We start from the raw sequence: 15,090 nt of genomic DNA on the forward strand, positions 1-15,090 counted from the left end.
CTATGGGAGGTTATCCCACAGGAAGGTCACACTATGGGGGGTTATCCCACAGGAAGGTCACACTATGGGAGGTTATCCCACAGGAAGGTCACACTATGGGGGGTTATCCCACAGGAAGGTCACACTATGGGAGTTTATCCCACAGGAAGGTCACACTATGGGAGGTTATCCCACAGGAAGCTCACACTATGGGAGGTTATCCCACAGGAAGGTCACACTATGGGAGGTTATACCACAGGAAGGTCACACTATGGGAGGTTATACCACAGGAAGGTCACACTATGGGAGGTTATCCCACAGGAAGGTCACACTATGGTCACGACCCCCACACCTGTCCTCACTCACACCTGTACGAGCCTTCCTCCCACACCTGTGTTCATCTACACCTGCATCTACACCTTGCTGTGTAACGGCAGGTCACATTATGTCTCCATTCTACCTACTCACCCGATCAATCCACCAGGCATCGGGTAGACAGGCGTACTGGGTAGACAGACATACTGGGTAGACCCAGGCACCAGACACCCCCAAATGGTAATCAATAAATATGGTCCCAGGTTCGATCCCTTGGTAGAACAGTGACGTTTGGACAGCATTTTCCTTCATCTAATGCGACTGTTCACCTAGCATTAAATTGGCACCCAGGAGTTAGGCAAGTTATGTGTTACCTCGTGGCGTAAGGTCAGTAGTTGACCTAGACCAGGGGGGCATCACTAAGACGAACCAGTCAATGTGAACCAAGACTAACCAGTCAATGTGAACCAAGACTAACCAGTCAATGTGAACCAAGACTAACCAGTCAATGTGAACCAAGACTAACCAGTCAATGTGAACCAAGACTAACCAGTCAATGTGAACCAAAATATAACTGGGAAATAAGCATCAATAAGCCTCAAATGACTATTTAAAATCTTTAATGTTGGTTATTTAATCCAAAAACTCACTTGCAACAACACCAACATTGTCACAAACATATTACTGGTCCAAAACAACGGCTTGGAACAGTTTAAATGTCACTTAAACGACAATGTCGACCAACACTGCGACCTCGATTCTGCAAATCTCCCATTGGAACAAACACTTCCCAGGCCGGACTTATTCAACCTATTTGTCGAACACGAGGTCGGTAAAGTGGATGAAGTGCGGATTTACTTACGATTCAGGACTGAAGTTCACAGACCTGAGGGAATGTTGATGGACCTGGTTCATTTACACCATTTTGGGGTCATCCCTGTGAACACAAACCGAAACTGTCTTTATTTGCCGCTTGTTACAACTTGCTATATTGGTGGTTATAACTGGTTAGGAGGTGTTAAAACTTGTTCGAGCGTTGTACCAACGTGGTAGTTTCGGTGTGTGTTTGGCGGGATAGGCTTACCGTTAAACAGATTAAATTCAAGGGGCTGGATCCTGAGAAATACTGCAATGACAGTGAAACCTTTCCAGGCGGATGAGGTTTCATCGCAAATGGACGGACGTTGCTTCTAATGTTGTAGAAACTGTTGGAGTCTTCGGAACATCAATGAACATACACTGGACCTGGACGTAGCCATGGACAACACGCCCATGCACTCTGCATCTGGCCAAGTCTCATGAAATTCTGTATTCATCAAGCAGTGCAAAACACCACTATCACAGGCCCTAAACATAGTTTTGAGACAGATCATAAATACTGGTGTCATCGCTGATATACTTAAAACAGCAGAGATCACTCCACTTCACAAAGGAGGTAGTAAAGCAAATGTAAAAAATTATAGACCCATAGCTCTAACTTTACACATCATAAAAATCTTTGAAAAAGAAGTAAGATTACAAATCGCATGGAATCACAACATGTACATAACCCTGGACAACACGGGCTGAGAACAGGGCGCTCCTGCCTCTCACAGTGGCTAGATCACTAGACACTCCGAGAGGTGTCTTCCATGGCCTCAGGTGCCGTGGAAGACAAGCAAAACCCAGATGTAATATACACAGACTTTGCAAAAGCTTTCGACAAATGTGGCCATGGTGTTATTGTGCACAAAAGAAATTACTGCCAAAGTAGGGAGATGGATCCTCAACTTCCTAACACACAGAACGCAGAGTGTAATAGTCAACACAGTAAAATCCGGATCATCTACTGTGAAAAGCTTAGTCCCTCAAGGTACCGTACTTCCTCCGGTACTTTTTCTCATCCTAATATCAGACAGACATTAATATAAACTACAACACTGTATCATCATTTGCTGATGACACCAGGATTTTCATGCCAATAGACAATATAGAGGACACGACAAACCTCCAATCTGATGTCACTCGGGTCTTTCAATGAGTCACATAATAATGTTTAATAAAAATAAGTTCCAGCTCCTGCGCTGTGGAAAGAACGAAAATATAAAAACGGAAACCATATATAAAACAGTTAAATCACTCTATATGCAGACGATGAGTCACAATAACGTGGCTGAAGAAATGGAGACTAAAATTATTAGCCTTGATGTCGACTCTGTTTACTAATGTTCCGCTCGATGACGTTCTCTCTTTCCTTAGACAGAAGGCGTCTGAGGGCCTCCTTCCTCTCCCACTTCCCACTGACGTTTTCCTCGAACTCATCAGACTGTGTGTTGACTCTTGCTCATTCTCTTTCAACGATAAATACTTCTAAGAAACTTTCGGTGTGGCTATGTCTATCCCTCTCTTCCCTGTTCTTGCCAATCTCTACATGGAATATTTCGAAACCGCTCACCTTCCTTCTATTGATACTCGTCCCTCTCTCTGGCTTCGCTATGTTGATGACATTTTTGCTTTATTGCCTCATGACCTTAATCTTTTCCAGCCTTTCCTCGCCTCTCTTAACAATCTGGCTCCTTCTATCCATTTCAAAGTTGAGTGGGAATCTAATTCCCTCCTTCCTTTTCTTGATGTTCATGTTCACAGGTCTGTGCCCGGGTTCTCTTTCTCTGTCTACCGTAAACCCATGCATAGTGGCATGTACATTCACTTCTTTTCCTACCATCCTCCTTCTGTTAAGAAAAGTGTCCTCGTCTCTCTCTTCCTCCGCGCTCTACGCATCAGCGACCCTCAGTTTCTTGATTCTGAAATTGCCTTTATCTACAAGTCTCTCTCGCCATGGTTACCCTTTATATTTTATCAACTGTGCCTACTCTCAACCTAAACAAAATGTCCTTAATTCCAAACCGGTTTCGAACACAAGTGCCACTGTGCTCTGCCTTCCCTTTACATCTGAACTCAAAACTCTTACTAATACCTTTCGTCCTCTTGACATAAAGCTCGCCTTTTGACAAACTAACACTCTTCGTAGTAATCTGGTTCACACTTCTGCTTCTAATGCTGCTGGTGTCTACTCTATTTCCTGTCCGTTATGTACTCTCCAATACTTTGGGCAAACTGGTTGTTATCAGGGGTCAGAGATTTTATAAACTTGATACTGAACTTTACTTACTAGTGAACAGTGACCCCAACCACTTCCCTGATAAAATAAGATCAACCACTACAACCACACTGCTGCTGTCGTCTGTCAGTCAGTAAAGGACACAGGAGTGCATATTGGAAGATCTTCCTGGAATCGTTGTATACTCGGAGATGGGTTCAACGTCACCTTTATTTGGGGAAACGGCTCCAATCTGGCCTATTGGTCATGAATACACACCCTGTCGAGCCGCCGTGACTCCCCCTCACACTCCTTATTATGGGATGATCTTCTAATTCCCCTTCGTGATGTTGCTGACCTCTGTCAACCAATTTGCAACCGTGTCTCTCTCTCTGTCTCTGTCTCTCTCTCTGTCTCTCTCTCTGTCTCTGTCTCTGTCTCTGTGTCTCTCTCTCTCTCTCTCTCTCTCTCTCTCTGTCTCTGTCTCTGTCTCTGTCTCTGTCTCTCTGTCTCTGTCTCTCTCTCTCTCTCTCTCTCTCTCTCTCTCCCTCTCTCTCTCTCTCTCTCTCTCTCTCTCTCTCTCTCATATTGTTATATATATATCATCATTTGTTCATATATTATATTATATAATATATGAAACCTCACCAGGACACAGGCCAAAAATCAGTTGTCAACAAACATTTGTTACATGAAAACACATTAAAAGGAAGAATATAACATTAGAGTAGAGTACCCTCGACTGCCTCAACCCGGCAACACTAATATTATATCAAGACTTCGTCAATAAACTGCACTAGGCTGCTGCTCAATTTTCGGCCCACAGCCTACTGCCTCCTCACTGCTTGGGGGGTTGAATAACTAGCATATAAAAAAAATATCCAGCAAATACATAATACACTACTCACAGAAATCACAATAGCGTGATGCATAAATGAACAAATCCACAAGGGATTAGCTCAGTCGATCGTCTGGGACGATCTCGGACGTGGGTTCGAATCCTCGTCACGGCCCTTGTGGCGTTGTTCAAGAAATACATAACTTTCTCGGGAAATGTAAATGTTTATCTCTCAGAATGTTCGGTAATATGTTTATTGCTTGTGAAGTGTGTCTATGTATGTATTAACACGATGTACTGAACGGGGTGAGAATAGCTTGAGCTACCTCATCCCTTTGTGTGTATTTTACCCCAATAAACTTATTTCAAATTCAATTTCAATAACTTTCTCGCTTTTCATTTTGTCACTTGCCAATATACAGTCAAGTACTGCCTCATACATATCAAGGTGTCCATACAATTCTCTGTTCAACGTCCTGAGGGCCACCACTAACAACATCTGTCTCTGGCTCCTCGAATCAGGCAGGTGCTCCTGCAGTCTATTCAATATTTGCTGCTACTTGAAGTCCCACTCAATGCCTCTGAAGTTCCTCTTTGCGACTTCAAACAAAATAAAACGTGCAACCCGTCCTCGACTCAAGTCCATTACATCCAGCGGTCGACCCCACAGATGAATTCATAACTTTTTACATGTATTTCACTCAAAACAGGAATTTTCTCAAATATAAATTAATATTATAGTATATATAGCATATTGTGCATATATATTCATAGGTTAGGTTAGGTTGGTTAGGTTAGGTTAGGTGTTTAGGTTGGTTAGGTTAGGTTAGGTTAGGTTAGGTTAGGTTAGGTTGGTTAGGTTAGGTTGGTTAGGTTAGTTTAGGTTAGGTTAGGTGTTTAGGTTCTGTTGGCGATTATTTGTGTTTGTAGTACGTGTGTGAAGCACAGCTGTTCCTCTTCAGGGCGGTTGTGACTGTTTTAATGTATTAAGTGGTACCATATTAATACATAAATTATATGTCACTAACCATTTTCTTCCCACCAGAAACTATGGCCATACTACGGGGTTTAAACCCCAAACTCACGTACGTTAAATTTTACATCTTGCTAATTTATGCATGAAAATAATTGAATATAAGTAATTATTTATTTTAGTTATTGATTGTTTCAGTTAACTAGGCTATTTTCTGATAATTTGATTAATGGCGTTTGGCCACTTTGATCTAACAGAGTTATCGTACAGAACCAGCGCCCTGCTGCACTACACACAAATGTATAGAATTATTTTCAAGTGCGGGTTCTCCCCAGGTATGGCGGGAGCAGCACACTGAGGCTGGTAGTGTAGTCCCTGTGGCGCTGTGGTAACACACTCGCCCCAAGCTTCGTGAGCGATTTGGCCTGGGTTCGTATCCTGGCCGGGGAGGATTTATTGGGCGCAAATCCTTAACTGTAGCCTGTGTTTAACGCAACAGTAAAATGTGTACTTGGTTGTAACAAGGATTCTTCGCGGCGGGGATCGTATTCCAGGGACCTGCCCGGAACGCTACGCGTACTAGTGGCTCTACAACAATGTAACAACTCTTCTATATATAAATAAAATAAATAAATAAATACTTTAATGAAGATTACGAGACAACAACGGAAGTCTTCAGAAAACAGTCAAGCCATAATCTATTTCCTTGTTAATTTGTCAATAATAGATTCATGTTTGGTTCAACATTTATATTTGAATCATTGAGTTGTATGAGAACGTTTAGTTCTGTTATGCAAGTTTTCAAGTCCTGTCTCACGGGTTGAGATGACCTGCCTCGTCCATTGTACCCGACCTCTAGATGAGTCTACTTTATGGATGAGGTAAACTATAATAAAGAGTATTTAGACTTGTTTATTTGACTCGGCCGACTGGGAGCCGGTCGGCCGAGCAGACAGCACGCTGGACTTGTGGTCCCGGGTTCGATCCCGGGCGCCGGCGAGAAATAATATGCAGAGTTTCTTTCACCCTATGCCCCTGTTATCTAGCAGTAAAATAGGTACCTGGGTGTTAGTCAGCTGTCACGGGCTGCTTCCTGGGGGTGGAGGCCTGGTAACCGGGCCGCGGGTACACTAAAGCCCTGAAATCATCTCAAGATAACTACCCACCATTGCGTGTCGTTCCGGAGTAAGGGTCGTCTCGGGTCTAAGAAGAGGGTCGGAGAATGTAATAATCTACCTCACGAAGGCCTATGCGCGCATGAACATGTATCAGGCATAACACAAGTGCTAAATATTTTAAAAACTAAAATGCCATGACTCGGAAATGTTAATTCAACTTTCCACGCGACACACTGTGCTTGAAATGTGCATTTTTGACTAATATACAACTTTAATGGGATTCTTAATCAATTAACACTGATTAATTCCTAATGGAATTTATCAGTTAATAGGAAATTATTAATCAAGTACGAGGCTAAATGATTGATTGATTGATGAAAATTAAGCCACCCAAAAGATGGCACGGGCATGAATAGCCCGTAAGTGGTGGCCCTTTTGAGCCATTACCAGTATCAAGAGGTGATACTGGAGATCTGTGGAGGTGCGGCTGCACCCTGCGTGACGGGAGATGTCTCCCGGAGAGTAAGTGTTGAGGGAGTAGAGTGGAGAGAAGCCGGTGGAGAGATAGAGGCAAGATCCAGGCATGAGGGATACACTTAGATTCAAGTTCAAGTTCAAGTATGTTTATTGAGATAAGCAATAAATACATCTCAAAGGGATAGAGTAGCTTAGGCTATTTCTACCCCCCAGAAACTCTGCCCATTGTTTCTCGCCGGCGCCCGGGATCGAACCCGGGACCACAGGATTACAAGTCCAGCGTGCTGTCCGCTCGGCCGACCGGCTTCAATAGACTGGGAACATCTGACGAACAGGCATGTCGTGCACCAAGATAATTTTACCTGAATTTACCCGATAGGCGCCGCCACTAGTGGCCTCGACGGGGGCAGGAATCCACCGGCTTGTCGAAGATGCCCCCCAATTTACCTTGATGTTCCCTAGGATTTGTCTCCATATCTCCTGCCACTATTAAACCAGTACAGTATGTTGATGTGTTGGTGTGCCCTAGGCTGCGTGAGGCTTTGGAAGATGTTATGATGATGTTGATGAAGATGTTATTAACAGTCTCCGTGGTGTAGTGGTAAGACACTCGCCTGGCGTTCCGCGAGCGCTATGTCATGGGTTCGTATCCTGGCCGGGGAGGATTGACTGGGCGCAATTCCTTAACTGTAGCCTCTGTTTAACGCAACAGTAAAATGTGTACTTGGATGAAAAAACGATTCTTCGCGGCAGGGGATCGTATTCCAGGGACCATAGGATTAAGGACTTGCCCGAAACGCTACGCGTACTAGTGGCTGTACAAGAATGTAACAACTCTTCTATATATCTCAAAAAAAAAAAAAAAATGAGGCTCTGAGAGACCTCCTGCTTAGTTGAATTTACTTTATGATTCCATTCCACAGTGCCAGCGTGCCTACACCATTCCACAGTGCCAGCGTGCCTACACCATTCCACAGTGCCAGCGTGCCTACACCATTCCACAGTGCCAGAGTGCCTACATCATTCCACAGTGCCAGCGTGCCTACACCATTCCACAGTGCCAGCGTGCCTACACCATTCCACAGTGCCAACGTGCCTACACCATTCCACAGTGCCAGCGTGCCTACACCATTCCACAGTGCCAGCGTGCGTACACCATTCCACAGTGCCAGCGTGCCTACACCATTCCACAGTGCCAGCGTGCCTACACCATTCCACAGTGCCAGCGTGCCTACACCATTCCACAGTGCCAGCGTGCCTACACCATTCCACAGTGCCAGCGTGCGTACACCATTCCACAGTGCCAGCGTGCCTACACCATTCCACAGTGCCAGCGTGCCTACACCATTCCACAGTGCCAGCGTGCCTACACCATTCCACAGTGCCAGCGTGCCTACACCATCCCACAGGGCCAGCGTGCCTACACCATTCCACAGTGCCAGCGTGCCCACACCATTCCACAGTGCCAGCGTGCCTACACCGTTCCACAGTGCCAGCGTGCCTACACCATTCCACAGTGCCAGCGTGCCCACACCATTCCACAGTGCCAGCGTGCCTACACCGTTCCACAGTGCCAGCGTGCCTACACCATTCCACAGTGCCAGCGTGCCTACACCATTCCACAGTGCCAGCGTGCCTACACCATTCCACAGTGCCAGCGTGCCTACACCATCCCACAGTGCCAGCGTGCCTACACCATTCCACAGTGCCAGCGTGCCTACACCATTCCAAAGTGCCAGCGTGCCTACACCATTCCACAGTGCCAGCGTGCCTACACCATTCCACAGTGCCAGCGTGCCTACACCATTCCACAGTGCCAGCGTGCCTACACCATTCCACAGTGCCAGCGTGCCTACACCATTCCACAGTGCCAGCGTGCCTACACCATTCCACAGTGCCAGAGTGCCTATACCATTCCACAGTGCCAGCGTGCCTACACCATTCCACAGTGCCAGCGTGCCTACACCATTCCACAGTGCCAGCGTGCCTACACCATTCCACAGTGCCAGCGTGCCTACACCATTCCACAGTGCCAGCGTGCCTATACCATTCCACAGTGCCAGCGTGCCTACACCATTCCACAGTGCCAGCGTGCCTACACCATTCCACAGTGCCAGCGTGCCTATACCATTCCACAGTGCCAGCGTGCCTACACCATTCCACAGTGCTAGCGTGCCTACACCATTCCACAGTGCCAGCGTGCCTACACCATTCCACAGTGCCAGAGTGCCTACACCATTCCACAGTGCCAGCGTGCCTACACCATTCCACAGTGCCAGCGTGCCTACACCGTTCACAGTGCCAGAGTGGTGGCATTATCTAGCGGTATTATTTCACAGTAGACCAGCGTACTAAAATGGTTGTATGTGGACTACCTACCTTGAGGCTACCTTGAGGTGCTTCCGGGGCTTAGTGTCCCCGCGGCCCGGTCGTCGACCAGGCCTCCGGATAAAGACTATGGGATAAATTTAGTGAATATATTTACCTTTGTATGGAATGATATCTGAGTTCCTCTCTTGTTATAACCTGAAACTCTTTATTAATAATTGTATACGAAGTGCATCTTTCTGGTAAACTGTGTCGTGGATCAATGAGCTTAAATCTCTCTCTCTAGTTTTGATAACCCTTCAATTAACTATCTTGAGGTTATCTTGAGATGATTTCGGGGCTTTAGTGTCCCCGCGGCCCGGTCCTCGACCAGGCCTCCACCCCCAGGAAGCAGCCCGTGACAACTGACTAACTCCCAGGTACCTATTTACTGCTAGGTAACAGGGGCATTCAGGATGAAAGAAACTTTGCCCATTTGTTTCTGCCTCGTGCGGGAATCGAACCCGCGCCACAGAATTACGAGTCCTGCGCGCTATCCACCAGGCTACGAGGCCCCTATTACGAGACTATTAACACTGTGGCCTTATAACACTGGAACACTTTGTTGATATCAACTGATATATGGTATTTGTTATATATACTTGGAACATTATTTTCGTCAAACTTTTCGTATAATACTTTCGTATGTTTTAAAGAAATACATTAAATGATAATTGTTTGTTTTAATCATTTTTCCTTTTCCTCATTTATTAATAATGTGTTTTATGGCGTATGTGTCATGGGGCGAGACACATAGTCTACACCTGAGTCACGTGTGTATGTGTCATGGTGTGAGACACAGTCCACACCTGAGTCACGTGTGTATGTGTCATGGTGTGAGACACAGTCTACACCTGAGTCACGTGTGTATGTGTCATGGGGCGAGACACATAGTCCACACCTGAGTCACGTGTGTATGTGTCATGGGGCGAGACACATAGGCCACACCTGAGTCACGTGTGTATGTGTCATGGTGTGAGACACAGTCTACACCTGAGTCACGTGTGTATGTGTCATGGTGTGAGACACAGTCCACACCTGAGTCACGTGTGTATGTGTCATGGGGCGAGACACATAGTCAACACACTGAGTCACGTGTGTATGTGTCATGGTGTGAGACACAGTCTACACCTGAGCCACGTGTGTATGTGTCATGGTGTGAGACACAGTCTACACCTGAGCCACGTGTGTATGTGTCATGGTGTGAGACACAGTCCACACCTGAGTCACGTGTGTATGTGTCATGGGGCGAGACACATAATCCACACCTGAGTCACGTGTGTATGTGTCATGGTGTGAGACACAGTCTACACCTGAGTCACGTGTGTATGTGTCATGGGGCGAGACATAGTCCACACCTGAGTCACGTGTGTATGTGTCATGGTGTGAGACACAGTCTACACCTGAGCCACGTGTGTATGTGTCATGGGGCGAGACACATAGTCCACACCTGAGTCACGTGTGTATGTGTCATGGTGTGAGACACAGTCTACACCTGAGTCACGTGTGTATGTGTCATGGTGTGAGACACAGTCTACACCTGAGTCACGTGTGTATGTGTCATGGTGTGAGACACAGTCCACACCTGAGCCACGTGTGTATGTGTCATGGTGTGAGACACATAATCCACACCTGAGTCACGTGTGTATGTGTTATGGTGTGAGACACAGTCTACACCTGAGCCACGTGTGTATGTGTCATGGTGTGAGACACAGTCTACACCTGAGCCACGTGTGTGTGTCATGGTGCGTGACACATAGTCCACACACCTGAGCCACGTGTGTATGTGTCATGGTGTGAGACACATAGTCCACACACCTGAGCCACGTGTGTATGTGTCATGGTGTGAGACACACAGTCCACACCTGAGCCACGTGTGTATGTGTCATGGTGTGAGACACATAGTCAACACACTGAGCCACGTGTGTATGTGTCATGGTGTGAGACACATAGTCAACACACTGAGCCACGTGTGTATGTGTCATGGTGTGAGACACACAGTCCACACCTGAGCCACGTGTGTATGTGTCATGGTGTGAGACACATAGTCAACACACTGAGCCACGTGTGTATGTGTCATGGTGTGAGACACATAGTCAACACACTGAGCCACGTGTGTATGTGTCATGGTGTGAGACACACAGTCCACACCTGAGTCACGTGTGTATGTGTCATGGTGTGAGACACATAGTCAACACACTGAGCCACGTGTGTATGTGTCATGGTGTGAGACACATAATCCACACACTGAGCCACGTGTGTATGTGTCATGGTGTGAGACACATAGTCCACACACTGAGCCACGTGTGTATGTGTCATGGTGTGAGACACATAATCCACACACTGAGCCACGTGTGTATGTGTCATGGTGTGAGACACAGTCCACACCTGAGCCACGTGTGTATGTGTCATGGTGTGAGACACAGTCCACACCTGAGTCACGTGTGTATGTGTCATGGTGTGAGACACATAGTCAACACACTGAGCCACGTGTGTATGTGTCATGGTGTGAGACACATAGTCAACACACTGAGCCACGTGTGTATGTGTCATGGTGTGAGACACATAGTCCACACACTGAGCCACGTGTGTATGTGTCATGGTGTGAGACACATAGTCAACACACTGAGCCACGTGTGTATGTGTCATGGTGTGAGACACATAGTCCACACACTGAGCCACGTGTGTATGTGTCATGGTGTGAGACACATAATCCACACCTGAGCCACGTGTGTATGTGTCATGGTGTGAGACACAGTCCACACCTGAGTCACGTGTGTATGTGTCATGGTGTGAGACACATAGTCCACACCTGAGTCACGTGTGTATGTGTCATGGTGTGAGACACATAGTCAACACACTGAGCCACGTGTGTGTGTCATGGTGTGAGACACATAGTCAACACACTGAGCCACGTGTGTATGTGTCATGGTGTGAGACACATAGTCCACACCTGAGCCACGTGTGTATGTGTCATGGTGTGAGACACATAGTCAACACACTGAGAGTATCTTGTAACATATTCTGCCCTGAAGGCGGGCTCTCAACCCCTCCCTACCTTCACTCACTCGACCCGCCTCGGGAAATCGAACCCAAGATTCTAGATTGCGAGTCGAGGACGTAGCCGACTATGCCACGAGACCCCTGCCGCTTCCCAAAATGAAGCTGGCAGCAGGAAATTAAAAAATAAGGAATTTATTTACAGACAGTCACGGTTCTTGGTCATCATGAACGACATTTAAAAATGTCGATCAGTGAAATTAGCCATAGAACATGGGAAGTGTCGGGGGAGTGAAGAATTAAATATAACTTCAAACACCATTTTAACCGTGAGAAAATCCACCAGGCCTATAAGGTGGCTGTGGACCTGTTTTAATCATGTTTCTTCACTGCCCGAAACGCTGCGCGTACTAGTGGCTTTATAAGAATGTAATTACTATACTATGTATCCTCACAATCCCAATGTACCTTCTTGTGTGTATATATATATATATATATATATATATATATATATATATATATATATATATATATATATATATATATATATATATATATATATAAATGTTTATAGTTATTAAGACAATACCAGAAATAGGCTTAGCAATTAATTTTCGGAAAAAAAACAATGTTGGCATCTTGAAGACATCTCCAGATGCTACGAAATGGGCTGGTATAAGATAATTAATAATTGATCGTTGTGTCGGGGACAGGCAGCCCGATACACAGAACATTTTAGGCTTATATCTATGTCCCCCCCCCCCAGGACGCAACCCCATAACAAGTTAACTCCTGGGGTACTGCTAGGTGAACAGGTGCATTAGGTGACAGGAAACGCGCTCAACCATTTCCGACCCGCCCGGGAATCGAACCCGAAATTCTCGAGTGTGAGTCGAGAACGAATCCGACTGTACAAAGGTTTCCTAAGGTGCTTTCCTCCTAAGGTTTCCCAATATCAACGAACCGTCGTACTCATGTGCCCTTATCCTAACCTACCAGAGGTCCCAAAACAGAAAACGGGACCTTAAGTCACTTTCGCGAGCCGCTACCATTGTCAACAATGATAATATTTGACCTCAGGTGGAGTGTACGTCAAAATGCGACGTTCTATTAGGCGGACAGGTTGGCACATTGAGACATCATCAACAAAGTTACTCACGGAATAATTCAGCGTCGCCAGAAATAGCGGAATGGTCAGCGCTTCCGATCACAGCAAGCCGCTCCGGACACTACAGGAATCCTGAGGAGGACCGGAGAGCGCGCGACACCGCCCCTGCTCACTCTCTAACACGCACTGACGGCCCACTGGCAACAAATCAGACAAGAGGGCACTGCCACGCGACGCCTTTGATTGGCTACATCAAGTCACGTGGGGTAAACAAGACCACGCTGGCACCAGGACGCCTCTGATTGGCTACATCAGGTCACGTGGGGTAAACAAGACCACGCTGGCGCCAGGACGCCTCTGATTGGCTACATCAGGTCACGTGGGGTAAACAAGACCATGCTGGCGCCAGGACGCCTCTGATTGGCTACATCAGGTCACGTGGGGTAAACAAGACCACGCTGGCGCCAGGACGCCTCTGATTGGCTACATCAGGTCACGTGGGGTAAACAAGACCACGCTGGCGCCAGGACGCCTCTGATTGGCTACATCAGGTCACGTGGGGTAAACAAGACCATGCTGGCGCCAGGACGCCACACATCCCCATGTAAACACACACAACCTCTCACAATTTTCCGTATGTTACAACTTGCGGAAAATTGTGTTTTTGCAACTTGCAGCTTTGTGTTTGGCGCGACATTTTGTGTTCTAATGATGTTTTCATCATCATAAATAACAAATAAATACCAATTCATGACATCAATAACAACTCATCATAGAGACTACGGACTTAAACACAAATGTATAATTTTCTTGTTGTCATAATTTGTCCTTAAAGTAAATTAAATATATAATTACAACCAAATATTGCCATTGTATAGTTATAATATATAAGAGATTAAAACTCCAACCTATTTAAATATTTTGATGAATATGGCGTATGATAATATGTGAACATTAAAGAGGTGTAGAACATTTTGAGAACTTCAGGTGTAGAACATTTTGAGAACTTAAGGTATAGAACATTTTGAGAACTTGAGGTGTAGAACATTTTGAGAACTTAAGGTATATAACATTTTGAGAACTTGAGGTGTAGAACATTTTGAGAACTTGAGGTGTAGAACATTTTGAGAACTTGAGGTGTAGAACATTTTGAGAACTTAAGGTATAGAACATTTTGAGAACTTGAGGTGTAGAACATTTTGAGAACTTAAGGTATATAACATTTTGAGAACTTGAGGTGTAGAACATTTTGAGAACTTGAGGTGTAGAACATTTTGAGAACTTCAGGTGTAGAACATTTTGAGAACTTAAGGTATAGAACATTTTGAGAACTTGAGGTGTAGAACATTTTGAGAACTTAAGGTATATAACATTTTGAGAACTTGAGGTGTAGAACATTTTGAGAACTTGAGGTGTAGAACATTTTGAGAACTTGAGGTGTAGAACATTGTGAGAACTTGAGGTGTAGAACATTTTGAGAACTTAAGGTATAGAACATTTTGAGAACTTAAGGCATAGAACATTTTGAGAACTTGGGGTGTAGAACATTTTGAGAACTTGAGGTGTAGAACATTTTGAGAACTTAAGGTATAGAACATTTTGAGAACTTGAGGTGTAGAACATTTTGAGAACTTAAGGTATAGAACATTTTGAGAACTTGAGGTGTAGAACATTTTGAGAACTTAAGGTATAGAACATTTTGAGAACTTGAGGTGTAGAACATTTTGAGAACTTAAGGTATAGAACTTTTTGAGAACTTGAGGTGTGGAACATTTTGAGAACTTAAGGTATAGAACATTTTGAGAACTTAAGGCATAGAACATTTTGAGAACTTGA

The 15,090-nt window shown here is 45.3% G+C and overlaps 2 protein-coding genes across 2 annotated transcripts in view; one reads left to right on the forward strand and one right to left on the reverse strand.

Moving 5' to 3' along the window:
* Positions 1-13,442, reverse strand: part of Galphai (G protein alpha i subunit) — a 264,680-nt gene extending 251,238 nt beyond the window's left edge. Inside the window, exon 1 of the mRNA XM_069306519.1 lies at positions 13,306-13,442. The gene's annotated coding sequence lies outside the window, so the exon portion shown is untranslated. The remainder of the gene's footprint in view (positions 1-13,305) is intronic.
* Positions 1,926-9,134, forward strand: LOC123768046 (uncharacterized). The gene is made up of 2 exons (XM_045758306.2): positions 1,926-2,146; positions 7,703-9,134. Exons 1-2 carry the CDS (start codon positions 1,926-1,928, stop codon positions 9,132-9,134), a joined length of 1,653 nt encoding a protein of 550 aa, XP_045614262.2.
* Positions 13,443-15,090: the final 1,648 nt, after the last annotated feature.

The sequence above is a fragment of the Procambarus clarkii genome, chromosome 58 (genome assembly GCF_040958095.1).
Source record: "Procambarus clarkii isolate CNS0578487 chromosome 58, FALCON_Pclarkii_2.0, whole genome shotgun sequence".
Taxonomy (NCBI): domain Eukaryota; kingdom Metazoa; phylum Arthropoda; class Malacostraca; order Decapoda; family Cambaridae; genus Procambarus; species Procambarus clarkii.

What these genes read in the sequence shown, in the direction of transcription:
- LOC123768046 (XM_045758306.2), top strand. Translation starts at nt 1,926, where the DNA reads ATGGCCTCAGGTGCCGTGGAAGACAAGCAAAACCCAGATGTAATATAC. An exon ending in GAAAAGCTTAGTCCCTCAAG is followed by an intron (nt 2,147 to 7,702) that starts GTACCGTACTTC and finishes TCCATTCCACAG; the next exon opens with TGCCAGCGTGCCTACACCAT.